The sequence below is a fragment of the Natrix helvetica genome (genome assembly GCF_964273705.1).
Source record: "Natrix helvetica genome assembly, chromosome: 2".
NCBI lineage: Eukaryota > Metazoa > Chordata > Lepidosauria > Squamata > Natricidae > Natrix > Natrix helvetica.
In genome coordinates this window covers 269,092,598-269,119,377 of record NC_138552.1, presented here as the reverse complement: position 1 = coordinate 269,119,377, position 26,780 = coordinate 269,092,598, and the positions used below count along the sequence as shown (strand labels likewise).

General features: G+C 39.6%; 1 protein-coding gene across 1 annotated transcript in view; it reads right to left on the bottom strand.

Moving 5' to 3' along the window:
* The window catches only part of OTOF (otoferlin), a gene marked incomplete at its 5' end in the record, with an annotated part of 209,536 nt that overhangs the window by 121,777 nt on the left and 60,979 nt on the right, over nucleotides 1-26,780 (bottom strand). Inside the window, one exon of the mRNA XM_081944293.1 lies at nucleotides 24,517-24,605. Coding sequence (XP_081800419.1) covers nucleotides 24,517-24,605 — 89 coding nt within the window. The remainder of the gene's footprint in view (nucleotides 1-24,516; nucleotides 24,606-26,780) is intronic.

The following is a 26,780-nucleotide window of genomic DNA, read 5'->3' as shown; positions in this document are numbered from 1 at the left end:
TCTTTCAAGTGGTACCAAAGATACTTCTTTCATCTATATTAATGCATTAAGGCTATTACAATTATAAGTTCAAGCTTGTTCAGTCCAAAGAGCCTAACTTCTTCAGCATTCTACTTGACACAATGTTTTCTCAAGAGAAAAGTGAAAAGACACAAATGCAATAGCATTCCAGGATGTTTACTCTCTGTTACTGAAAATAATATAGAGAGATCATGAAGAATAGTCTGTCCTTCCTATGTATGCAATCTGCAACAAGCACTAACAGGGAAGAGATTTTAAAAACTTAGGGAATCTAATCCTTATCTTATCATCTCATCTCATTTCATCTTCTTGTAAATCAGAGATGGTCAACACTTCAGGTTCATGTTGTTGGGAGGCAAACAGAACAGAAACAAAGAACCCAATGCTAAAAATGGAAGCACCTATTCTCCTCCTTTTCTTCTCTCTCTCTCTCTCTCTCTCTCTCTCTCTCTCTTTCCCCTCTGTCATTCTGATACTGATAATGCTTTGCCATTGCCTTGGTCCCAATTATGGGCACTAAAAGAAAATCACAGCATATTTCTAAATCACTGCCACCGGATGTCTATATATGCTTGGTTTAGCTTGGGACCTGGGATGACTTTCAGATCTTTGGTGACCCTACTGGGAGTGTATATTCTTGGTATATACTCTGGATGTTATCTGCTCATCCCTCCCACCATCTGTCAGGCCTGCAGTCATTTTTCCTTTGGACATTAGGCCTGCCACGCTTTCTATTATTCTACTATTTATTTTCTATTGTGGGAAAATTGGAGGGAGGATAGTAAGGAGTTGGATGGTATGTAGCCATAACAAAATTCTTTTAGAAAGCCAAGGTCATCCTTTGTCTCTGCTCCTGGCTGGAATTGGATGGGTAGAATTGCCAGCATGGCAGTGGAAGATTGGACCATGTGATGGACTTGTGGGTGTGGGGGCAAGATCTTGAACTTTCAACTGGGTGGGAAAACCAGGAAGCTTTCAAATTCGGGTTTTCCCAGATGTGCCAACACAGCTCTCTTAATAAATTGGAACTTTGAGGAATCCTTTGCCTCGGACTCTGATTTAATTTTGGATGCTATTTGGAACCCTGACACCATGATGAGGAAACATAGCAGGATTTGGGGTTGGGGAATAAGTATTAGAAGAGCAGTATAAATTCAATATACAGACCAAACTTCTATAAAGTTTAATCTTAAAACATATTAAAATATTTCCACTTGCATTCTGTCTTTCCTTACAAAAGGTCTCCCTTTTCCTCAGAGGGTTGTTTTATAAAATTACAATTCTACTCTACATTTAGCCAGAAAAAAAAAAGCACATAGACTTTATATTGTTGATCTTAAAATATTAATATGTTCTTTACAGTTCCTTTTTTTTGGGGGGGGGTGTTGCACTGAAAAGCTATAACTAACAAACTCAATGAGATTAAGTTGGAGAAAGGTATGGTAGATGTGAATATAATAAAGAAGTAGAAATAGCTGCACAGAATTGTGTGAAGGCAGCATATAAATGTTTATAAATACATATTTAGAATTTTAAACCAGCTATTTACAGAAGGCAGAAAAATAACTTTTTTATTTTTTTTAAGTGCCCGCACTCTAGAAAACAGAATTTTCCCTGTGTGGTTTACAACAAATATGTTAGTGGGAGGAGAGTGATAAATCATTATTTTGTATAAAAATGTAGACTGACATGGGAAGAGTAAGCAGGAATAGGATGGCCATTTGGGGATTTGACAGCTGCTTATTGAAAGTCTTTTCCCTTTAAATGCTGTCCACCTACAGTTGGTTGGTAGAACTATTTTTTTCCTTTTAATAACCCTGTAATCCAGGGGTGTCCAAACTTGGGAACTTTAAGACTTGTGGACTTCAACTCCCAGAATTCCCCAGCCAGCTGGCTGGGGAATTCTGAGAGTTGAAGTCCACAAGTCTTAAAGTTCCCAAGTTTGGACACCCCTGCTGTAATCCTTTGCGTCAGGGTGAAGTTGGGACGACTGAATAGAGCTTGAGCGTTTACTGGCTGGATGCCTTTCCTGATGCCTAGGTACTGTTCGCAGCAGACAATAACTCATTGTGCCCAAAGAGAGAGAAATCTGCTGCTTCCTAGGATCACAGCCTCCAGATTGTGAGGTGAGAGCTCCACCTTCAGGCCACCAGTGGTGTGGTAGCACTATACCAATATGAAATTTGCTGCCCAACTGCAGCTCTTCATCTACTCTATCCTACATCCAATCCTTTAATTTGAAGTTCAAATTTAACTTTCCTCCAACCTAACAGGGAACAAATCTTTTTATAGATCTTGTTAATGCCATTGGAAGCTGTTAACTTTATGAGAACTTTAGCATTAATTCAGCTAAGAAGGTAAACCTTCTCACTCTGGGATGAGACCAGATGAGCTGGGATGAGATGAAGGCAATGTCCAAGGTTGGGGTAGAAAAAAATATATACATTGCCAACACAAATTTGTATCATGATTAGGTTCAAGTGAAGAACAATGCAGTGATTAATGTGGCCCCAAGAATTAAGATTCCACAGAGACTACTTCATATTAATGGGGGGGGGGGGGTTGTCCTACTTCCACTAATCATAATTATCTGATATCTGCTGTATTAGAGTAATGCTTTTGGGGGAAACTGAGTAATAGTTCATTTTGTATTTTCATTAGGAAATAACAACTACTATCTATCTAGATTCTAGATTCATAGGATCCAGTATTGTTTTAGTATTTTTTTTCAAAACGAAAACATTGCTCCCTAGGTCATTGATGGCTAACCTTTTTGTCATTGTGTGCCAAAAGCGTGCACGATCCCCCCACATGTGCTCTGCCCCCTGCACATGCGCAAGTGTCCCCCGCGCTCCCCCAGTGCATGTCCAGGCAAACCCCCACCCTCCCCCCACCCATGCTTTCACTATCCCCGCATGTGCCCTGCTCCCCCAAGCATGGGTGCATGAACCCCCGTGTGCACCCTTTTCACCCCCATGCATGCATGGCAGAGACCCCAAAACCAGCTGGCGGGAGGAAGGCACGCATGCATGCGCAGTGGAGCTGAGCCTAAAGCATGAAATTGTGATTTGAAGTATGATAATTTTACAGTGTATTGTCCCATTCCAGCCTTGATGAGAACCCCTGTCACTGCGTTAATTGGTTTGCTAGCTGCGCTGAAGATTTACTGCGCAGGTCACAGTTCTTATCTGCAAGTGATTTAGTGCGCATGTACTTCACATTCCTTCTTAACTTTCTCTTCTGATCTTCTGTTTGCCTGCCGAAGGAGGCAGGCACACAGCTTTGCCAAGGTGTAATTAATTCAGTTAGCAAGTTTGTATTTTTACTTTCTTTTATATTAAAAATGTTTTTATTAGTTCTTGCTTTGGGTTTATTTTTTGCTTATTCAAAAGTATACTTCCAGGGAGAAGCCACGATCCATCACCATTAATCACAAGGGTTTAAATTATATTCCTTAACAACCCCAAAGGCACAACAAGAGAAGACAGGTTATTACAAATAGTCCTCGACTTACAACATTTCACTCAGTGACTGTTCAAAGTTGCAACATCACTGAAAAAAAGGAACTTATGATCGTTTTTCACATTTAGGACCATTGCAGAACCCCCATGGCCACCTAATCAATGGCCACCAGATCATTATTTGGATGCTGGGCAATTGGTTCATATTTATGACGGTTGCAGTGGCCCAAGGTCATGTGATCACCTTTTGAAATATTTTTTTTTGACACGCAAAGTCAATGGGAAAGCCAAAGGCACTTAACAACCCTGTTGCTAATTTAACAATTGCAGCAATTCCCTTAACAACTGTCTCGTTAACCAAAAGAAATTTTGGGCTCAATTATGGTTGTAAGTTGAGGACTGCCTGTATTTACAGCATCAAAAGAAACTTTTTCTAACTCTCTTCAACAGGGCTAGAAACAAACTGAAGCTTATAATTCGATGATAGGGTTCTTGTGTTGCATTGGTTAGTTTAATTACCGGTATAGGGTTTTTTCCCATTAAACCCCAACTGGTTACCTTTAGACATCATCAGAATAGAGGTGGAAGGGACCTTGGAGGTCTTCTAGTCCAGCCCTCTGCTCAAGCAGGAGATCCTATACCCGGGATCCGAACCTATAGCATGCGTGCCACAGGTGGCACACGGAGCCATTTGTCAGAGCACGCATGCGCACGCTGGCCAGCTGAGTTCACCCTTTTTTAAAGCCATTTTTCGCCCTCCCCAGGCTCCAGAGGCTTTATAGGAGCCTGGGGAGGGCGAAAAGAGACACACACACCCCAGAGGCCTTCCGGAGGCTTCATGAACTTGCCTGAAGTCTCTGGAGCGCAAAAAACCCGTCCCTATGGGCAAACAGGAAGTTCAGGAACGGACTTCCGGTTTTCTCGGAGGGTCGTTTTAAGGTCCCTGAAGCCTCTGGAGCGCTCAAAATGACCCTCCGAGCAAACTGGAAGTCACTTCCAGTTTGCTCGTAGGGTCTTTTTTTTTGCCCTCCGGAGGCTTCAGGGAAGCCTCCTGAAGGTCCCTGAAGCCTCTGGAGGGCCTCCGGGGGGGAGGCTTTTTTCGCCCTCCCCAGGCTCCTATAAAGCCTCTGGAGCCTGGGGAGGGTGAAAAAAGGATGCAAAAAATGGGGAGGGGGGGTCGTGCCTGTAGTGTACGCATGTGCACTGGGGGAGGGGTCGCGCATTGCATTATGGGTGCAGCACGCCCACGCATTACCCCCTGCGCTTCCCCCACTTATGGCACGTGAGCCAAAAATGGTTCGCCATCGCTGTCCTATACCATTTCAGACAAGTGATTGTCCAGTCTCTTCTTAAAAACCGCCAGAGATGAAGCTCCCACAAGTTCTGAAGGCAAGCTGTTCCACTGGTTAATTGCCCTCATTGTTAGGAAGTTTCTTCTTAGTTCCAGGTTGCTTCTCTCCTTGATTAGTTTCTTATCCTGCTGTCTGGTGCTTTGGAAAATAAATCCACCCCTTCCTCTTTGTGGCATGTTAAATCATTAGCCAGGGCTTATATACTCTCAGAGGCAGGGTTCACAAAACATTTCCAATTAAGCACAATATGGTCTAGAACAGGGGTGTCAAACTCAAGGCCCAGGGACCAGATCCGGCCTGCAGGTTGCTTATATCTGGCCCGTGGGGCTGCCCTGGATACAGCAAAAGAGCCTCTGGCAGCGAAAATGGAGCTCAAGTGGGCCACGCAGCCCTCCCGAGCTTTTTTCCCCCGCTCGCAGCGTGTTGCAGGAGGCCGTTACAGCCGAAAATGGAACTCAGGAGCCCATTTTCACTGGCAAAGTACTTGGGCCACCACAGGCCCCACTCGACGTGAGTAACGTCAAGCTGGCCATGCCCATCCCGACCCCTTGAGGTTTTGGACAATAGAATGTGTTTTGTCCTCCTTTTCATTGTAAAAAAGTTGGTCACCTTAGTTAACACCACCCTGATGGGGCCCTCAATGAAATCAAGTTTGACACCACTCGTCTAGAATGACATTTTTCCTAGAATATCACCAGAATATTTCTCCCACCCTTCACCACATGGGGAATATGGAACCATTAAACAATCAAATAGCCAACCCAAATATACATGTCTTTACCAGATGGTTTTCTGTCTGGAATTGTAACCCTTGGGCGTACATTTCAGGTTCTGATTAACAGCCTGGCCAGTTTATTTTTCTCCAAGCTTGAGATTCCGTGTCAAGCTCAAGACCCACCTTTTCCAAATAGCTGGCCTGGCTCGACCATAACTTCGTAACGCTCCTGATGGGTTTTTTTAATTTAGTAATTTTATCTAAGGGGATTTTAAATTGTATTTTTAACTGTCTTGCACTTATAAGTCAATTCTCCTCTATGCACATATGTATATGTCTTTGTTCTTTTGTATATATGTTTGTCTCATGTGTATTTTTATCCGTTTGATTGTACGCCGCCCCGAGTCCTTCGGGAGAGGGTTGCGGCTAATCAAATAAAATTATTATTATTATTATTATTATTATTATTAGATTGACTCATCTCCACCACAGTCCCAACTCAAACTGCTAGTTCAGCTCAGGTGGGTCATTCTGACCTATTTCTACAAGAAATATTTTATTTATCTCTTCTTTTATTAACTTTGTTTGCTGACCATCTCACTGCAATATTGCCAAGCAAAAAGGCTGCGGTATGAGTGGAAATAATCGAGGAAGCTTTTGTATCTCTACTTCCACCCGGATCTTCCACCTCTTCCATTTAAGTCCTGCAATTTCTGCCAAAGCTGATGGTTCGGTACAGCCAATTTTTCTCTGAAATCTGCTGAGTTCATGCAACATACAAATATTGTACAGGATGGGTCTGCGATTACAGATCTATGGATTAAACAAAATCGTTTCTCTAGGAACATTTCTACTTAAGACTCTAACCTTGGTGCAATCTCCCACCCCCATTTCACACTAGCTTCTTCCTGTTCATGGTGTCTTACACCAGAGCTGAGGATGGATTGTTTTAATTAACTTTGCTTATCAGCCATTGCAACTGTGGGGAATTCTGATGAGGTTGAAAAGCCTGTTTTTCTGCTTGTTTGGCTCACAGCAGGAAGGGTCAAATTCCTTGAAGAAAAACAATTGAGCTGTGCCATCAGTTCAACAAGAAAAGCTGAGCATATTTTTTGAGGGAGGCAGCATCTTTCCCAAACATGAGCTATGATCATGTCTACCACCAATGATCTGTAGAACAATATTGTGTTCTCGTGTAGTACCATCATCACAGGGGAAAAAATATCTTCAAAGAGTGCACCACCAAGCTATCGCCTGGGGAAACTGTGAAGAAGTTAAAGAAAAGGGGATTGAAAACAAAAAATCCTTTGTTATCTTAATAATTTGAATACATTTCCTCATAATTCACCATCCATATCTGCTATCTTTTTGGGGAAGATAGCAACCACATAAATGTGTTTAATTGGTAAATAAATAATTCAACAAAATCTTACTCCCCAAGCCCCTCTTGAGCTCCCTCTCTCATGCCTCTCATTTCTTTCTCCCCTGCCCATTGTTCATTCACATACCCAAAACATGGGGGCTGCACCAGGGGTGGGGGGCTCCTGGCATTACTGCTGGTTTGGTGCATGCAAAAATTTTGCGCTCACACACACGCTAGATGTGCACTTCACGCACATGTGCATTTGCACAAAAATTGGTCTGTGCATGTGCAAAACGTTAAAAAAATAAAAAAAATAAAATGTGTGCAATTACAATTGTTCTGCACATGCACAGAACTGAAAATCAAGATGGCGGCCCTGTAGGGCGTGACAGGTCAGGGTCGCTGCTGGTTCCAGTGACCCAGGCCACCAAACCACTACCGGTTCGGCCAAACTGGTCCGAACTGGTAGGAACCCACCTCTGGGCTGCACTCACATAACAGTCTAACCCTAAATCCAGGCTAATAAACCCAGCATGAAGACAATTTTTGGAGAGGATGAGTTGTGTTAGTGTCACTGATTCTGAAGAGCATTTTTCCTGAAAGGGTTCATCCCAATTCAACAACCCCAAAGTGCTCTTAAAGTGTAAGATCTTTAATAGAACGTCATAAACTGAGCCCTGTGTATGGCAGTAGCTGCCCTTGGATGGAACTTTGCAAAACAATGTTGTTTGAAGGTCCTTACTTATAAAGTAAGACTATGTCACATATGGGAAATATCTTGTGAATTTTAGAGAAAGGCAGAATAGAAGTGCTAACATACATAATTTCATCGAATACAATTCTGGAATAAATTACATTGAAAAGAACAAGCAAAACTCCTTTTAACCAATATTTATTGGCTTAATCAGCATCATTTGTTCTGCCTGTCAACAGTTCTTCAAGGTCTCGAGTTCTTTGCAAGCAAATTTGGAAGGGAGGTCCTCAGGACTCACAAACTATAGCATGGACGAGGAGAAATGAATGCCTTCATGGCGTCAGCCTCATGCTTTTCAAAACTGAGTTCCTTCTGTTTTGCATTTATGAGCAGAGTAAGCAGCCTTTATTTATTTTTGTCCATAAAGTTCCCAGGATGGCTGCCATCAGTGAAAACATCATGTTGAAAACTAAGCTCCAGAATGACTTGAAAAAGACTTGGGGGGAAAATGAAAATATCTTTGCCTGATGTTAAAAAACATAAAGTATGTATTCACACCAGAAGAGATGAGGTAAAGGTAATTCATTATCTAGAATAGAATAGAATAGAATAGAATAGAATAGAATAACAGAATTGAAAGGGACCTTGGAGGTCTTCTTGTCCAACCCCCTGCCTAGGCAGGTAACCCTACACCACTTCAGACAAATGGTTATCCAACATCTTCTTATAAACTTCCAATGTTGGAGCATTCACAACTTTGGAGGCAAGTTGTTCCACTCAATTAATTGTTCTAACTGTCAGGAAATTTTTCCTCAGTTCTAAGTTGCTTCTCTCCTTGATCTAGGATGCTACTTCTGAAAAGTGGCCATAGCTCCTCAACTGACTGGAAGACAGAAGCACTCATAGGATGGCTCCTGATAAGGTCCTCAATACTCATACAGATTACATCCACCAGCTCAGGAAGACTCACCATCTGAAGCAGGAAAACCTCAGACACCAACTTGCAAATTCCAGGGAGATCAAGTCATACAGAGTGAATTCTTAAGGAGCAGTTAAAAATAAATATAGTATATATAATGGCCTGACTAGTTTAGGGATATTTCCCCACAACTTTTGTTTAGAGTATCCTAACACAGAGGACTATTGTAGCAAGTAAGCGTAGCAAGTTATGAAATCATTAAAGAAGATGTTTAGATATCTAAGGGGATTGAGGGTAGCACTGTCCAAATGCCCTGATATAGCCCTAATTACTTGGTAAGCTACTGTAATATCTTTTTTTGGAAGCTAGGGCTGGTACAACATCCAGACTGCTACTGAGCAAACAATTCTTGCTTTAACGTTGCCATGTCAGTTGCCAGTCGAATTCCAGGCCCAATTCAAAGTCCTGGTAATCAAAGCCCATTATGGCAGCACACTAAGGTATATCAGATTAACAGAGTTGGAAGGGACCTTGTAGGTCATCTAGTCCAACCCCCCCACCCAAGCAGGAAAACCTACACCATTTCTGGCAAATGGCAGTCCAATATCTTCTCGAAGAACTCCAGTGATGAAGCTCCCACAACTTCCAAAGGCAAAGCTGTTCCGTTGTTTGATTGTTCTCACTGTCAGAAAGTTCCACCTTGTTTCTAGGTTGAATCTCTCCTTGTTCAGTTTCCATCCACGATTACTTATCTGGCCTTTCGGTTCCTTGGAAAATAGCTTGATCTCCTCCTCTCTGTGGCAGCCCCTCAAATATTGGAACACTGCTATCATGTTTCCCCTGGTCCTTCTCTTCATTAGACTAGCCATGCCCAGTTCCTGTAGCTGTTCTTCATATGTTTTAGTCTCCAGTCCCCTAATTATCCTCATCACTCTTCTCTGCACTTTTTCTTATATCAGGGAAAATAGCAATTATGTTTCTACTGGTTTGATCTGAACACTAAGGTAAAAACACTATTATCGATATCCACCTTGTGAGAAATTAAGGAGTAAGAAAGATATATTTTTGTAAGAATCTCCAAGTTATGGAACATGTTTTCTCCTGGAGGTTGAATTGTCAATAGCTATGTTTCTCAACCCTAGCAAGTTTAAGACATGTGGACTGCCAGCTGGGGAATTCTGGGAGTTGATGTTCACACAACTTAAACTTGCTGAAGTTGAGAATCACTGGTTTATGGCCTCCTTTTGATCTGAGAGGCCCTAAAACTGTCTTGTAAGCTTTGGGCTCTAGGTTAAACAAGAGGTCCACCATGTGATTTTTGTTACTACTATAATGATTTTCATGCAATTAATTAGTACTAGATTATTTTAAATTGAGATAGTCCGCCTTGTCTTGCTTGCATATACTGCTCAGAGTCAGTCAGATTTGGGTGGTTTATAAATGTGGTGAAATAAGTAAAAGAGGCGTGGTTTCTCTTGTTTCAAAGCCTAAGACATGGAAAGCCAATTTAAGTTAAAAGAAGGCAGATACTGAATAAATGACAGGAAAGACTTTCCAACACTAAGAGTAGTTTGATCATGACCCAGAAACAGAGTTGGGTCTGTCACTTGGGGATGCTCTAATTTGCATTTCTGTACTGAACAGTAGACTCAGTGGCCCAGATTATTTATTTTTAAAAGAAGCACTGCCATTTCTATGCAGTTCAGTTTCAGTGATTTTCTATATGGCTCACGGGTAATAAAAAAATGAAAAATAATACACACGCACCCCCAAACTAATACTAACAGGAAACTTTCCTATCCACCTAAAGCAGGGATGTCAAACTGGCGGCCCATGGGACGGATGCTTCACATGCAGCCCATGCCTACCCCGGCTGCGCAAAGGCAAAAAATGTCATGACATGTTGCTATACGTCACGTGACGCGATCGAGTTTGATACCCGTACTAAAGGAACAAAAGGACACAATGTTTCTTTTTTAATTAAAAAGTTTTTTTTTAACATAAGTTAAAACGCTGGAGACAGTGTAAACCGTCCTGGCAGAATCTATGCCATGCATGCTAGGATATCGTTATACATTGTAGCCATCCTGTTTTTCACATTTGATCCAACTCGTATTTACAAAAAAGAAAAATGGAACCTATGTCTAGCCGTGTTGGTTTGTGTTTATCTTGTACATTCTCACGTTTATCATTTCATACATAATTCTAGTCTCCATTCTATGAATCTTGGCTCATGCCTATTTTGGGCTTTCCCTTTTATATTCCAACCATCGATAAAATTTATCCCAGATCTTATAATATTCTGATTAATCTTTATTCTTCAATTCCCACATCAATTTATCCATTTCAGCGCAGATCAAGGTTTTCCTAATTATTTCTCCTTCTTGTGGAGTTTCCCTGTTTTTCCAACTTTGGGCAAAGGCCATTCTTGCTGCCGTGATAATGTGTATTGTTTAAAAAAAATTGTTGTATTTCTTGTTTATAATTCCCAAGAGAAATAGTTTCGGTGTGAATTCTATTTTCTCTTCAGTTATCTCTATCAACCACTTTTGGATATTCTACTTTGGCTTTTTGGCATGACCACCACATATGGTAGTACATGCCTGGTTCTTGGTCACATTTCCAGCAATTTGGCGATGAATTTCTAAACATTTTGGCGAGTCTTGCAGGCAGAAGGTGCCACTTATAAAACATCTTATATAGGTTTTCCTTATACGGTATTGACAAAGTTATTTTCCTGTTCAAAAAGGGCACAATGTTGATCACCTATGCAGGGAGACAACTTGCTGCACTGTCAATTCCAACTTATATTATTCTAAGGATTCCCATTTCAAGTGGAAAGAACATTGGGGCATCCTCAATTTCCCCATTTCTTTTCCCCACTTATTCTCTCCTTGCGCTCATGGTTCCCTTATTTAGAGCAACTGGCTACCTTTGCCTCTAGGCTGCAAGATGTCACCATCCTGAAATGGGCACACAGGGGAAGACCAGATAGAACCGTCTGCTGTATCAAGCTACAATCACATCACAATACATCCTCAAAATACCTATGAACTGCTGGCCAGCCAACTGTGTCAGCCTTGCAAGTAGTCCAGATAAGAAGCACATCCAGAAATACTAACTCTATGTTTATTGTCAGATTACTTTAGCAGGATCTTGAAAACTTCAAAGCACATATCTTCTCCCTCCTGCTCACCTTTACAGTCCAAAAACTAGGGAGGAACCTTTCTGAGACATCTGCTATGCCTATATGTGAGCTCAGCTGCCCATTGATACTAATCTTATTGCATTCTTTGATAATGTGACAAAATTAGTGCACCAGAGGAATGCCGTCGATATAGTTTACTTGGACTTCAGTAAGGCTTTTGATAAGGTAGAGCATAACCTACTACTAGATAAAGTAGAAGAATGTGGGTTAGACAGCATCACCACCAGATGGATTCGTAACTGGCTAACCAACCGCACTCAATGTGTAGTCCTCAATGGAACTGCATCTACATGGAGGGAAGTATGCAGTGGAGTACCCCAAGGCTCTGTTTTAGGCCCAGTACTCTTTAACATCTTCATCAATGATTTGGATGAGGGAATAAATGGGGAACTCATCAAATTTGCAGATGACACCAAGCTGGCAGGAATAGCCAACACTCCAGAAGATAGGCTTAAGATAAGGTGACCAACCGTCCTCCTTTAGGGAGGACAGTCCTTCTTTTGTAAGTTCTGTCTTCCCTTGAAAAGTGTCCTCCTACATGTCCTCCTTTTTGATATTTGAAGGCTAATCTGTTGCGCGTTATGTGATGTATTTTATTAAACAGTTTTAATGGTGTTTTTTTACTTCATCGCAAGTATATTGAACAGATACTGAATCTTGTGTTGAATTTTTATCTAAAGAAATGCTAGACATTAAAATAGATGGCAATAGTGTCTTTGAAGAAATTAGAAGACTGAATGTATATTTAAATTCTGAAAAAATAATACAATGGGAAAATCAACATGTTGAAATTGATAAAAGATGGGTGGATATTTTCAGCCATTTCAAAAATAAACATATTCCATGTGAACATTTATTTATACTTGTTCAATTTACGTTGTGCTGCCCTGGAACTAATGCAGCAGTTGAAAGAGTTTTTTTCAATTGCCAATGATTTTTCGACAAGTGAGAAATCGAGATTGAATGTTGATACTCTAGCTGCAGCACTTGCCGTAAAATTCAATATGAAGGATATTTCTTGTTCAGATATTTCCAATATATTGTTAGAAGATGATACATTGACAAAAAATATTAATTCAATGGAAAAGTACTCATTTAAATAATAATTAACAGGCATGTAAGCATAATTACAATATAAAATGTTGCAAATGTTTTTATTATGCATATATCATATTTTAGTGTATTATTGTTGCAATGAATAAAATATTTCTTTTCTTTACGATATATTTTTTCCAATTTATTTGTCCTCCTTTTCATTGTAAAAAAGTTAGTCACCTTAGCATTTTGGACAATAGAACGTGTTTTGTCCTCCTTTTCATTGTAAAAAAGTTGGTCACCTTACTTAAGATACAGAAGGATCTTGACAAACTTGAACATTGGGCACTATCTAATAAAATGAAATTCAATGGTGAAAAGAGTAAGGTTCTACATTTAGGCAACAAAAACAAAATGCACAGGTACAGTATATGTGGCACCTTGCTCAATAGTAGTAACTGTGAGAGGGATCTTGGAGTCCTAGTGGACAACCATTTAAATATGAGCCAGCAGTGTGCAGCAGCTGCCAAAAAAGCCAACACAGTTCTAGGCTGCATAAAATAGAGGGATAGAATCAAGATCACGTGAAGTGTTAATACCACTTTATAATGCCTTGGTAAGGCCACACTTGGAATACTGCATTCAGTTCTGGTCGCCACGATGTAAAAAAGATGTGGAGACTCTAGAAAGAGTGCAGAGAAGAGCAACAAAGATGTTTAGGGTACTGGAGACTAAAACATATGAAGAACGGTTGCAGGAACTGGGTATGTTTAGCTTAAGAGAAAGAAGGACTAGGGGAGACATGATAGCAATGTTCCAATATCTCAGGGGTTGCCACAAAGAAGAGGGAGTCAAACTGTTCTCCAAGGCACCTGACGGTTGAACAAGAAGCAATGGGTGGAAACTAATCAAGGAGAGAAGCAACTTAGAACTGAGGAGAAATTTCCTGACAGTTAGAACAATTAATCAGTGGAACAGCTTGCCTCCAGAAGTTGTGAATGCCCCAACACTGGAAGTCTTTAAGAAGATGTTGGATAGCCATCTGTCTGAAACGGTACAGGGTTTCCTGCCTAGGCAGGGGGTTGGACTAGAAGACCTCCAAGGTCCCTTCCAACTCTGCTATTGTATTGTATTGTATTGTATTGTATTGTATTGTATTGTATTGTATTGTCTGCCCATTGTCTAGTCTATATTCATCTGTCCACCTGTCCCAAAAGTCATTCCTACATAAAGCATCGGGATTCACTTACCTTCCCTACCAGTTCGCAAATGTGATCACATGCGCCACTTCTTGTGCATGCGCCACGCCTTCTGCGTATGTGCAGTGCTCGTGCATTATGTCAGGGCGGGTGGGTGGAGCCTCCTGCAGCCACCACTACTGGTTTGCCCGAACTGGAGAGAACCAGCTGAATACCACCTTTCCCTACATACCATTACAAGGTGCATGTTTTAATAAGGCTGCTACTCTAGGTGAGGTCTAGGAAAGCAATAGGTGAGCATTTGATTCCTATTCACGCTCTGAACCTTTCTGCTTTCAATGCAGCTGCTTTATTTCATTTAACAGCAGGCCCCACTGAAGCTGCAGAGAATAAAACCAGAACTTCCAATTGAGCCGACAGCATGTAAAGTTAGTCAAAGTATTGATGTAATCCATTTGCATCCTTCGGTCAGCAATTTTCAGACAGTTCTGGACCATTTAAAGTTTCCTGGCATTTCTAAAAGCAGCCATCTAAAACAGATGGCACAAACCCACCAGCACAAGAACCCTTGTTTCTACTTCTTTCAATTGCCGCAGTAAATTTGACGTTTGATTTTTATATCAACAGGTTTCCAACAAATCAGAAGCCCTGCAGTTCTTTAGATGCATTAAGACAGGTGGTTTGCATAAACACGATTTTGTGTGTGGGTGTGTATGTGTTTGCATTTGTGCTGATAAATGAATAAAGGGAGACTAGTATAGATCTATACTAGTCTCCCTTTATTTATTTATCAGCACAAATGCAAACACAAATGTAACAAAGGCAACATTAAAAAAATGGCTTTCTGCCTGAATGGCTTCCAGGGTGATCCGAAAGACATAAAAGGGAAGCAGTATGCTCCCTCCCATATTTGGGCATGTCACGATGTTAAAAAATTTGCTAGGCCTGAACTGCCTAAACTGACACTCAAGAGTTAAACTAAGAAAGAGTTATTGCGCAGGTCATAAAAGTTCGTATCTGAAAGTGATTTATTGCGCATGCGTTTACACATTCCAAAATTCTTTTCTTCTTTGTTTGGCTGCCAGCTTGGCAGACGTAGCTTTCATTATCAAAATGTAACCATTAGTTATTTCTGTTTCATTTACTTTTTATTTTATTATTAAAGTTTGTTTATTAATTAGAATACTTTTAAAGACTTTTATTTTTCTCAATATCTCAAAAGATATGCGGAAGGGAATCAGCCACGGTCCATTGATCTCAGATTTCCCCAGGGCATTTTTCCCCTGACAGGGCATACCAGGGGTTGTGACGCAACCTATATCTATATCTATATCTATATCTATATCTATATCTATATCTATATCTATATCTATATCTATCTATATCTATATCTCTATCTCTATCTCTATCTCTATCTCTATATCTATATCTATATCTATATCTAATCTATATCTCTATCTATCATCTATCTATCTATCTATCTATCTATCATCTATCTATCTATCATCTATCTAATCTATATCTATATCTATCTATCTACACACACACACACACACACACACACACTGAAGTTTTAAAAGCAATATAAAATTGTTTCAGGGAAAATGCACTGGGACTTTTCAATGTTGCATAGCTGCATTCAAGAGAGAGAGGAAAAAGCAGGGTCTTTGTGTCTTTAGGAAAAATGGGACTCAAGCTTCCAGCCTGCTTCTGATGCTGTTTAGCAATTTTCAGATGCTTAATATGCAATCATTTCCCTCCCCCACAAATAACATTTATTTCCACACTACAGTCCTGTATTCTGTCTCATCATTATTTCTCTTCAGTCAGCTGGAATTGGAAGCAAAAATTAGATTGTCACTCAGTACCTCACTTCATACGGCAGTTTATTATTTCTCAATGCCTTTGTCAGACCAGGAAGCCATCTTTGATATTGGGCCTTCAGGCCTGCCACAGTAGAAAACGGGAGGGGGGTTATATGGAGTATGGGTGATATATAGTCATAATATTCTTTTCTCAGAGAGTCAAGGACATCTTGCCTTGCAGCTGTGATGGTGTGACTGAAAGGTATATCCAGTTTTGAATGGTGCCTGATTGGACCATGTGACAGACATGTAGGTGCTGGGCAGGGACTTGGACTTTCTTTTGGGTGGGGAAAACCTGGAAGCTTTCAAATTTGGGTTTTCCCAGATGTGCCAATATGACATCTCCAATAAAATGGAACTTTGTGGAAACTCAAGCCTCAGAGTCTTCTTTTGATGGTGGTGTTATTTGGATCCCTGACAGCCTTTTCCTAAGGCCAAGCTTTTTTCATGGAATGTCTATCTTTCGGATCAGTGTGGAATATCTGTTTTTTTTTAAAAAAAAAATCAGGAGTGTAATGGACAAAAAGCAACAGAAATACTCTGTAGCAACTGAGATCAACAGGATTGATGAACACATTCCAGTGTAAGCAATATCGGAAGTCTGTTTATATATTTTAAAGTCTACTTTAGAAATACGTGTTTCTAAAGAAAGGTGAGGCATCAAATATTTGGCAGAGAATTCTTATTCACCACATCAAAACATATTTCTGTTTGAGTGACCTGACTCCTCTTTACAGGGCCGAAGTGATCAAGCTTCTATTGTGGGACAGGTGGAAAGAGACAACCCAAGGATGAGACCAACGCATAGATTTAGTACATCAAAGCTTATGCAATTATTTTGTGTGAATGATCTCTCTAGATCAGCTTCTCAACTTTGGCAACTTTATGAGGTGTGGAATTCAACTCCCAGAATCCCCCAGACAGCCATGTGGGCTATGAATTCTGGGAGTTGAAGCCCACACATCTTTAAATTGCCAAGGTTGAGAAACACTGCTCTAGATACTTGTGCATGATCATTCCCTTAGCGCAGGGGTGTCCAAACTTGAGAACTTTAAGACTTGTGGACTTCAGAATTGAAGTCCACAAGTCTTAAAGGTCTCAAGTTTGGACACCCCTGCCTTAGCAGAATCATCTCAGATAATGTATCTGCATTAGGTACAAAACGAGTGGTGTGGTGGCCTAGAGGTAGAGCTCTTGCCTCGCAATCAGGAGGCTGTGAGTTCGATCCTAGATAGAGGCAGATATTTCTCTCTCTGGGCACACTGAGAATATATCTGCTGAACAAAACTCAGCATTCGCAATAGGAAGGGCATCCGGCCATTAAATCACTCTGCTAGCTCCATTGATTAGGGAGTTTGATTAGGTACAAAACCAAGATCTCTTCTGGTTTTGTTCAACTTCTCCCCCCCCCCCCCCAAGAGCTTGTCCTAATGCTGCTTCTGTCAAAACTCTATACTTCGTTTCAGTACGTTTTCTAGCTGACAAGAAACCAAACCCTTTTACTGGAGCTCTCAGTGATTCTGTTATCTTCTCAGCAGCCTAGAGCATTGATGTCAGTTCTGATTTATAGTTTTTCAGCTGATCCTACAGATTCTTTTCTCAGCAACTTTATGACATCACTCTTGCTTGGTTTTCTTCCTCCAGCAGATATCCCCAATCATTCTTCATTCAGCTTACTGCCTTTATATCATACTAGAAATATTAACGCATACATAAGCAAAGAATATAGAGGTAATCATGATTAAGGGATACCTGTTGTTTCAGATGTTAGCATGAACCAAATAATTACGCAGACTCCAATGGACATGTTATCAATGATTCACCATGAAAGCTGACTTTTATATTACATGAAATCATACATGGCAAATGTTTTTTTTTTCAGTACAGGAAAGTGCTAGAACACAAGGTACAAGTGGCTGTTTCCTTGGCATGACTTTCCTTTTTAAGCAACCAAGAGTGTTGGGGGGGGGGGGAGGAAAATTATATAACAATATAATTTTCCCTGTCTTCCTTGGGAGAGGCAACCCTGGCTATTCCTGCAGGTTAAAAGTTTAGGAAAGTTTTGCCCTCTTAGGCTCAGTACCTGGCTGGAATAAAATGTGATCATATTGCCATCTAATTAGCCCTAAGCTGCTCAGTGTCCAGGGGAGGCATATAAAGGCTCCATCACAAAGCTGCACAATGAAAAGTCAGAGGAGGCTGCATCAATAATTCAGCCCAAGTCAGCATTGAGTGTCATTCCTTTATCTCTGGCTCCTTCTGGTAAGCAGATAGCCCTTATCGAGAAACTTCTATTCAGCATGATATACCCATTCGTGCTCTGGACGCAAAAGAGACTGGATGAAATGAAGTGTGTTTCTTGCATCTTTACGGGAAAAAGTAATTTCTCATATCTCATTTTGGCTTTATGAGCTGTGGTTCTTTCCTCGGGAGAAAATTAATAGCTTACAAACCCCGATTAAAAGTGCATTACCATTTTGGAGCAAGATATCTGCTCCTTAACAACATTTGGAAGAGTACCTAATTTTGTTTCTTATGACTTACGTCAGTGCAAATACAGTTCTCAATGCTCTTGTGGCTTAAAAAGAATAAGTGTAATCTAGAGTATTGAACTACACACAAGAACAGCAAAGTTCACTTAAAGCAGGGGTGTCCAAACTTGGCAACTTTAAGACTTGTGGACTTCAACTCCCAGAATTCCCCAGTCTGCAAAGCTGACTGGGGAATTCTGGGAGTTGAAGTCCACAAGTCTTAAAGTTGCCAAGTTTGGACACCCCTGACTTAAAGGCTGGCTCTCCATAATACAATAAACTGGGTTACTAAATTAAACCATTTTCTTGGCTTGCACAGCATATTCAATATTTAATGAGTTGGGTTTTACACAATGCACTAACTATAAAAAAAAACCCTGATCAAATTTGAAACTAGTCAAATTTGGTATATTGTATGAATAAAGCAACCAGACCTTTAATTGATGTAATGCAGCAATTCAGTATTTCTTGGACTTAGGTGGGAGGTGGAGGGTTGGGGGAAAGTAGATTTTGAAAATTCTTGCATATATCTGTATTTATTACCATCATTCTGTAAACACACTCATATCATCTATGTAATATTTGGATCTCTCTTCTGTCCAATGTCTGACATATTGAATCCCATATACAAAAATATTTGTTATACTTCAACACATCAACAAGGCTATTCTACTAGGGAATTTTTAATAAACTCTGATTCTGGTAATTAAAGCAGAATAACAGAATGTTATTGGAGTTGGAAGGGACCTTGGAGATCTTCTAGTTCACCCCCCTGCTTAGGCAGGAAACCCTACACCACTTCAGACAAATGGTTATCCAATCTCCTCTTGCTTAGGCAGGAAACCCTACACCACTTCAGACAAATAGTTATCCAATCTCCTTTTCAAAACTTCCAGTGATGGAGAATTCACAACTTCTGGAGGAAAGTTGTTCCACTGATTAATTGTTCTAACTGTCTAACTCTAATTTCTCCTTAGTTCTAGGTTGCTTCTCTCCTTGATTAGTTTCCATCCATTGCTTCTTGTCCTGCCCTCAGATTTGGAGAATAGCTTGACTGCTTTTTTGTGGCAGCCCCTGAGATATTAGAACACTGCTATCATGTCTCCCCTAATCCTTCTTTTCCTCAGACTAAACATACCCAGTTCCTGCAACCGTTCTTCATATGTTTTAGCTTCCAAGATCTGGGCTGCAAGATTTGGGCACAAAAATTAGCATGAACATCAGGTTGTAGCAAAGAAATGCATAAAATTCTCTTTCCTGTCATCGAGTTGGTTGGTTGGATTTTTGCAGCTCAAATGTGGCACCCCCACTGTATTAGAAAATAAAATGTTATACTTATGGTAAAAAATTTATCTCGCCAGGCTTCCAGCTGAAGTCACATGGGACTTTATTTCTGGACTGACATACATTGCTGAAGTGTGGATTTGAACTCTAAATTAGCTTTGAAGTGCACTTGGTCTTTGAAGAGAAACATCTAATCAGCAATTCTGACCCATCTGCAGTGTACCCATCTAGCATTTAGCATTTGCCTGTTCACCAACACACACAGTTTATGATACTTATTTCCAAGGTTTATCTTAAGATTAGAAAGCAGGGAATCTTTTGAATTCAAGCAACACGATGCTTACAAAAATAACCAAGCATTATGTACTTTAACAGGTTGCAAATGGAATGCAGCAGATAAGCACAAGTTCCAACCAAGCCAGGAGACAAAAATTGTAGTGGAACAGACAGGTGTCACAGAAGTTTTTTAACAGGCCCAATATGCTCTCACTTTAGCTGCCCACAAGCCAAGATGTCTATCAATGTTTCATTGTTTGAGATTGCCAAACAATTTGATGGATTTTGAACACACGAGGTATCAGCAACTGCTTAAAAGTGTGGAAACAACGCCTGCTTGGTTTTTGAAAACTATAAGAGAATTCAGAATACAAGTCCTCTGCCCTCTTCTATGGCTACAATACTCTGTTATTCCTTCCCTCTATGGTAATCCTTCTATGGATTTTTATTCATAAAAATCCAAAATATTAAAACAAACAGGTGCAAATTGTATGCATAATGGCAAGTATGCAAATTGACACACTAATTTCAGGAGTATACCCATCCTTATTACAGTCAATACAACAGCTTATAAGCACAATAAGATCAGTGGTAAAATAATTGACCAAAAAGCAATTTGAATTATTGTTAACTATTTAATAGTAATAGCACTTTGACTTATATACAGCTTCCCAGTGCTTTCCAGCCCTCTCTAAGCGGTTTACAGAGTCAACATCTTGCCCCCAACAATCTGGCTCCTCATTTTACCCACCTCGGAAGGCTGAGTCAACCTTGAGCCGGTGAGATTTGAACTGCTGAATTGCAACCTGCAGTCAGCTGCAATAGCCTGCAGTGCTGCACTCTAACCACTGTGCCCCCTCTGCTCATCAATGATGCCTATTGATAATGGAAATATTTTTTACCTGTTGTTCTTTTATATCACTAATATGATTTTAACTTGCAATTTATATAATTTAAAATAAAATAACTGTAATGGTAGATGGCATCTTGTGCCAAGCAAGACCTCTGACCGTCCAACTTGGAACTTTAGATTGTTAGTATTTTGTTTGGTTATGCTGCTGCAAATAATCTCCTCTCTCATTTTATTGGCTCGACTATAATCCATTGATAAAATTCATGCTCAGTACATATGCAGAAAGTCTCAGGGTTTAACTCTCCAATCCATTATATCACAGGTTAAAAGAACCAGGCAGTAATGAATATGGAAACATTTTCTACTTTGAAAACCACTACCACTAAGTTAAATAATCGGTATACAGATAAGATGTTCACAGCTTATGCTGTGCAATTAGGTTGGAGATCTGAACAAAAATGGAACCTAACAACTAAAAGCAAGCAAAGTATATATTATACCATTGAAATATCAATTCTTAATGTCTGGACTAAAAGAAAAGAAACTTTAGATCAGGATGTATCACTCCCAGAAGTCTTCAAGTCCTTAATTTAAAACTCTAAATTTTAAATTAACTTTGGGAACAGGGAGATACTTTTTATACCATGTCAATGCCTTTCATGGAGCCATAAAAGCTACAGACTCTTTGTGTCAGCATAGCCACGGCTGTGCAAGCCCATATTCAACCATGTTTAATAATGTGTGCCTTTTGTGGTAGACTGATGCTTCAAATATAATTATACCATTTTCACAATCCTTAAAGGGTTCATGGTAGCAGTTTAGCTTTGTTTTCCAGAACTGCTCGAATTCAAACCAAGAAATAAGTTTGAAGTAGACTTGGAACTACCTGGATAAAGACCCTGCTGAAATGGTGAGAAAAATAAGGTTCTGCATTTAGGCAAGAAAAACCAAATGGACAAGTATAGAATAAGTGGTACCTGGTTTAATAATAGTAACTGTGAGAGGGATCTTGGAGTTCTATTGGACAACCATTTAAATATGAGCCAGCAATGTGCTGCCGTTGCCCCCCAAAAGCCAATGCAGTTCTAGGCTGCATTAACAGACGGATAGAATCAAGATCACACAAAATGTTAATATCACTATATAATATCTTGATAAGACTGCATTTGGAATATTGCATGCAGTTTTAATTGCCACAATATTAAAAAGGATGTTTAGTCTCTAGAAAGAGTGCAAAGAAGACCAACAAAGATGATTAGGGGATTGGAGGCTAAAACATGAAGAATGATTGCAGGGGTTGGATATATTTAGATTAATGAAAAGAAGGACTAGAGGAGACATGATAGCAGTGTTCCAATATCTCAGGGGCTGCCACAAAGAAGAAGGAGTCAACCTATTTTCCAAAGTACCCAAGGGCAGGACAAGAAGCAATGGGTGAAAACTAATCAAGGAGAGAAGAAACCTAGAACTAAGAGAAATTTCCTGACAGTTAGAACAATTAATCAGTGGAACAGCTTGCTTCCAGAAGTTGTGAATGCCCCAACACTGGAAGTTTTTAAGAAGAGAGTTGGACAACCATTAGTCTGCTATAGGGTTTCCTGCTTGAGCAGGGATTGGACTAGAAAACTTCCAAGGTCCCTTCAAAATCTGTTATTCTGTTATACATATAACTGATAAGTTATCCTGATGCGTTACATGCAGAGTTTCCAAAAGGGTTGTATCCAAACTGCATTAACAGTCTAATTTGGGTTAAAACGTCTAGTTCTGTTGGTGTAATATTACTGTTCCAAAGTTACGCAATTAACCTTGCTCTAACCAAATCTCTTGCATGCTGCACCACCCTATACTAGAAATTACTAGTATTACTAGTGCAATTCTGTGGAAAACTGGTCAAAATCACCATCACATTTATTTAATGTGTTTTCTTAAATAATCATTTTGTTTAAATAAGTTGTTACTAGTTTTGTGAATGAAGGGCAACAGAAGCACCCTGTTATTGTGTTATTTATGCATGGTGAAATCCATCTAATCTAGTAGATCATGCTATACAGGGTTTTAACTAATATGATCCAGCAAGAAAAAGAGCAAGAAAGGGATTTTTGTTATATTTAGCATCTTCATATAGAACTGGAACAGTTTCCTGTATAAACCCAAGTATAGCCACTACTCATTAATGCAGATTCATTCATTAGCAGTAAGTGTACGGTAACCGTCCACCATAGCTGCTCTAGCCATTAGATAGCAATAGCACTTAGATTTATATACCGCTATACAGTGCTTTACAGCCCTGCCTAAGCGGTTTACAGAGTTAGCCTATTGCCCCCAACAATCTGGGTCCTCATTTTACCCACCTCGGAAGGATGGAAGGCTGAGTCAACCTTGAGCCTGGTGAGATTCAAACTGCCAAATTGCAGGCAGCCAGCAATCAGCAGAAGTAACCTGCAGTACTGCACTCTAACCACTGCACCACCGTGGCTCATGCACCATTGGTGCCTGTTTGACCTCCATATCTGAAGGTCCATAATCCTCTCTGGAGAATTGATTCTCCACTACAAATGATACAGAATAACACTGTACTATGGAAACCATTAGTTGTCACATCCCAATGTATTCTCCTGGCAGTAGGAATTCCTAGAATTTTCTAGAGATAGAAAATCACCTCTGTCAAATCTTTTCTCAATTTTAAAGCTATTCCACTTTTATTTTGACCTAGCAAGTGTCTCTTGGCAAGAGATATAGGCCATGTTCAGGAGGGGTGACTGGATTTATTCTGCCCTATCGTTTGGACCAAGCATCAGGCTGCTGATTCATCTCAAGGTTAATAATGGAATATTATAGTTTAACCAAATCCAGCAGCCCCCCTATTGTATTCTGACAGGTTTATTATAAATCAGGATTAAGCCTTTTCAGGCCCAGGATCACAAGCATTCCCCACCTCTACCTTTATAGCCTTAAAAGTTACCTCCAGTTACATCTGTTGAAAACCAATGGCACAATTTTTGATATCAAGACTGGAAAAACATGACAATTTTACTGTAAGCCCAGTAAAGGCCTAAGATAGGTTTTACAAATCTACTGATAGCCTTAGTAAAATTTTCAACTATCAGAAGGTACCCATCCCTATTATATATGTGCTCAGATTCGCTTCGTCGGGGCTGGTACTCTCTGCATTAGACAGGATAAAGCAGATGCTTAGGCAGCAAAGGTTGAATTCTATGAAATGGATAGTGAAGTGCTGGAAGGCAATAGCAATAGCACTTAGATGTATATACTGCTCCACAGTACTTTATACTCCTCTCTGAGTAGTTTACAGAGTCAGCATATTGCCCCCAACAATCTGGATCCTCATTTTACTCACCTTGGAAGGATGGAAGCCTGAGTCAAACTTGGGCCGGTGAGAATCAAACTGTGGCAGTTGGCAGAATTAGCCTACAATACAGCATTCTTATCACTCACCGCACACAATGCTCTCTGCGCCACACTAGGTCTTTGGGCTCTCTCAGTGTAGCAAAACATTTGTCATGCCATATTTTTCAAGCTCACCTATCAATATACAAATGTCTTCCTACTTCTCTTAAAGAAGGGTGTTGGGAAATAAATAGGCCTAATGTATACGGGTACAAAATGCTGAAAATATTAGAATGGCTGTAGAAATACTATCTTCCATTGATCACTTTTCTAAGATAGGCCAAAAAAAGGCAGATTCAAATGTGTCCTAGTTGGCATTGTGCATCACTTACCTGTTGGAGAAGACCTTGCTGTAGTTAAACACCTGAATCTCCAGCATTTCATTGACATTGATGCTGCTTGCGATGGGCCACCGGAATGTCTACAAAAATATTGGGAGACAACAAGAAGACAATTGGCAGGCTAAGACACTTTCTTAGATATTCAAGGTACTTGTTTTCACCCTCAGCTTTCTCAGCACCATGTATGTGTTGCTCTTCTATAAAAATACAAATAAAATATATCATTTAGAGTTTACTGTCTGGAATTACTTTTAAATTAAATAGTAAATTATTAATAAATCATTTAATTAAATTCTAATTAAATTTAAATCTAATTTAAATTCTAATTATCATAAGAAATGGCTCAAAAATTGAAGTAGCATTCAATGCATTAGGATTTCTTTTCTTCAAGAATGATCTCATGGGAATTCTTTGAAATAAAAAAAATTGTTTGGGTTTGCCTGGAAATCACACAATCATCAGAGATTTATTTTATTCATTTATTTATTTCATCAAGCATGAATTAGATAACAGATATGTATAAACATGATTATGAATACCTGAAATGAATACGAATACAAGGGACTATTAGGACAAGGACGGTAGGCGCCTTAAAGACCTCTTAGGAATGGAGTGAGGTTGACAGTAGAAAGTCTAAGGTTAAAGTTTTGAGGGTTTGGGAAAGAAACCATAGTGTCAGGTAGTGAATTTTAGGCGTTGACCACTCTGTTACTGAAGTCATATTTTCTGCAATCGGGTTTGGAGTGGTTTACCGTAAATTTGTATCTGTTGTGTGCTTGTGTGTTGTTGTGGTTGAAGCTGAAGTATTCATTGCCAAGTAGGATATTGTAGCAGATGATTTTATGTACTATGCTTAGGTTGGATCAAAGATGGCAGTTCTCAGTTGTCTAAGCCCAAAATTTCAAGTCTGGTGGCATAAAGTATTCTGTTGCGAGCAGAGGAGTTGAGGACTCTTCTCGTGAAATATCTCTGGACTCGTTGAATTGTATTAATGTCTGATATGCAGTGCGGGTTCCAGACAGATGAGCTGTATTCAAGAATTGGTCTAGCAAAAGTTTTGTTGAGAAGAACCCTGTGCTTGTTTGAATTGTCAACATTGCTGGACCTTTATCCTGAACCTGAGAAACTTCAATGGTATATAGATAAAGAATGCAAGAAGCTGAATTGATCAAGGAGTTAAGTTTTTAAATATCTTAGTTTTTTACACATAGTTTTGTTAAGATGATAATTAGTCTAGTTTAATAGATGTTAACTGTTTTTGTTTGGTTATTTGTTTAATTGTCACGTATGTTAGAAACTTGCCTCTGGAATTCCTTAAAACATGTAATTATCTAGTGGGCAAAAAGATGATAGACTGCATGGATTGTTTTTACAGTTTTTTCAGCATGCCATACACGAATTGACAGTTTTCTTCACATATTCTACTTTCTACTCACAAGGCATTTCAGTTTCAGTGAAGGGCACTGTGTTGCTCCTTTCCTGCATGTAACTTTTACAAATACATTTTTGAACAGTCTTTTCAAGAGAAACTGCATGTCGTCAATTAACAAAGGAACAATATGTAACAATTATAATTATTGCAGAAGAGACGGTTAAGGATTGTTAGTTGTCTTCAAATACCTGAAGAGCTGTCATACTGTAGACCTATTCTTGAACTTACTCTCATTTCCTCCAGAAGGTAAGACTAAAACTAATGGGATGAAATTTCAAGGCTGTAGATCAAATACTAGGAAGAACAGTAAGAGCTATCAATTAGTAGAATAGTTACCTCATGGAACGATTTCTTCCATTTTGCTGCAGGTTTTAAACAGAGACTGGAAAGTCCTCTATTAGACAGGGTGTAGTGAATTCTGCAGTGTGACAGGAATTGAACTTGATGGCCATTTTCAATTCTATGATTCCATATGACTCATAAATTTGAAGTAAACAAAATAGCCTGGATATCCTTTCCTGGCACACAGACTTAATCAGCTGCTTATATGGTTTGATTTATTATTATAGTTTTACAATATCTTTCTATTAAAAAATGTCAATGGGGCTTTAAAGCAAATAATTAAAAGACAGCGAGACTATACACCAATAAATAAGCAAGGTTAACAACAATGCTAGAAGCAATCACATCAGAATGAAGACTTATCACAATGTAAGAGGTTGGGTGCTGTGAAGGCAATAGTATTGTGACCAGGTGCAACTTTCCAGGAAAGGGGTTTTATAAGCAGGATATAGAAGCCCTTCTCCCTGTTAATATTGACCTT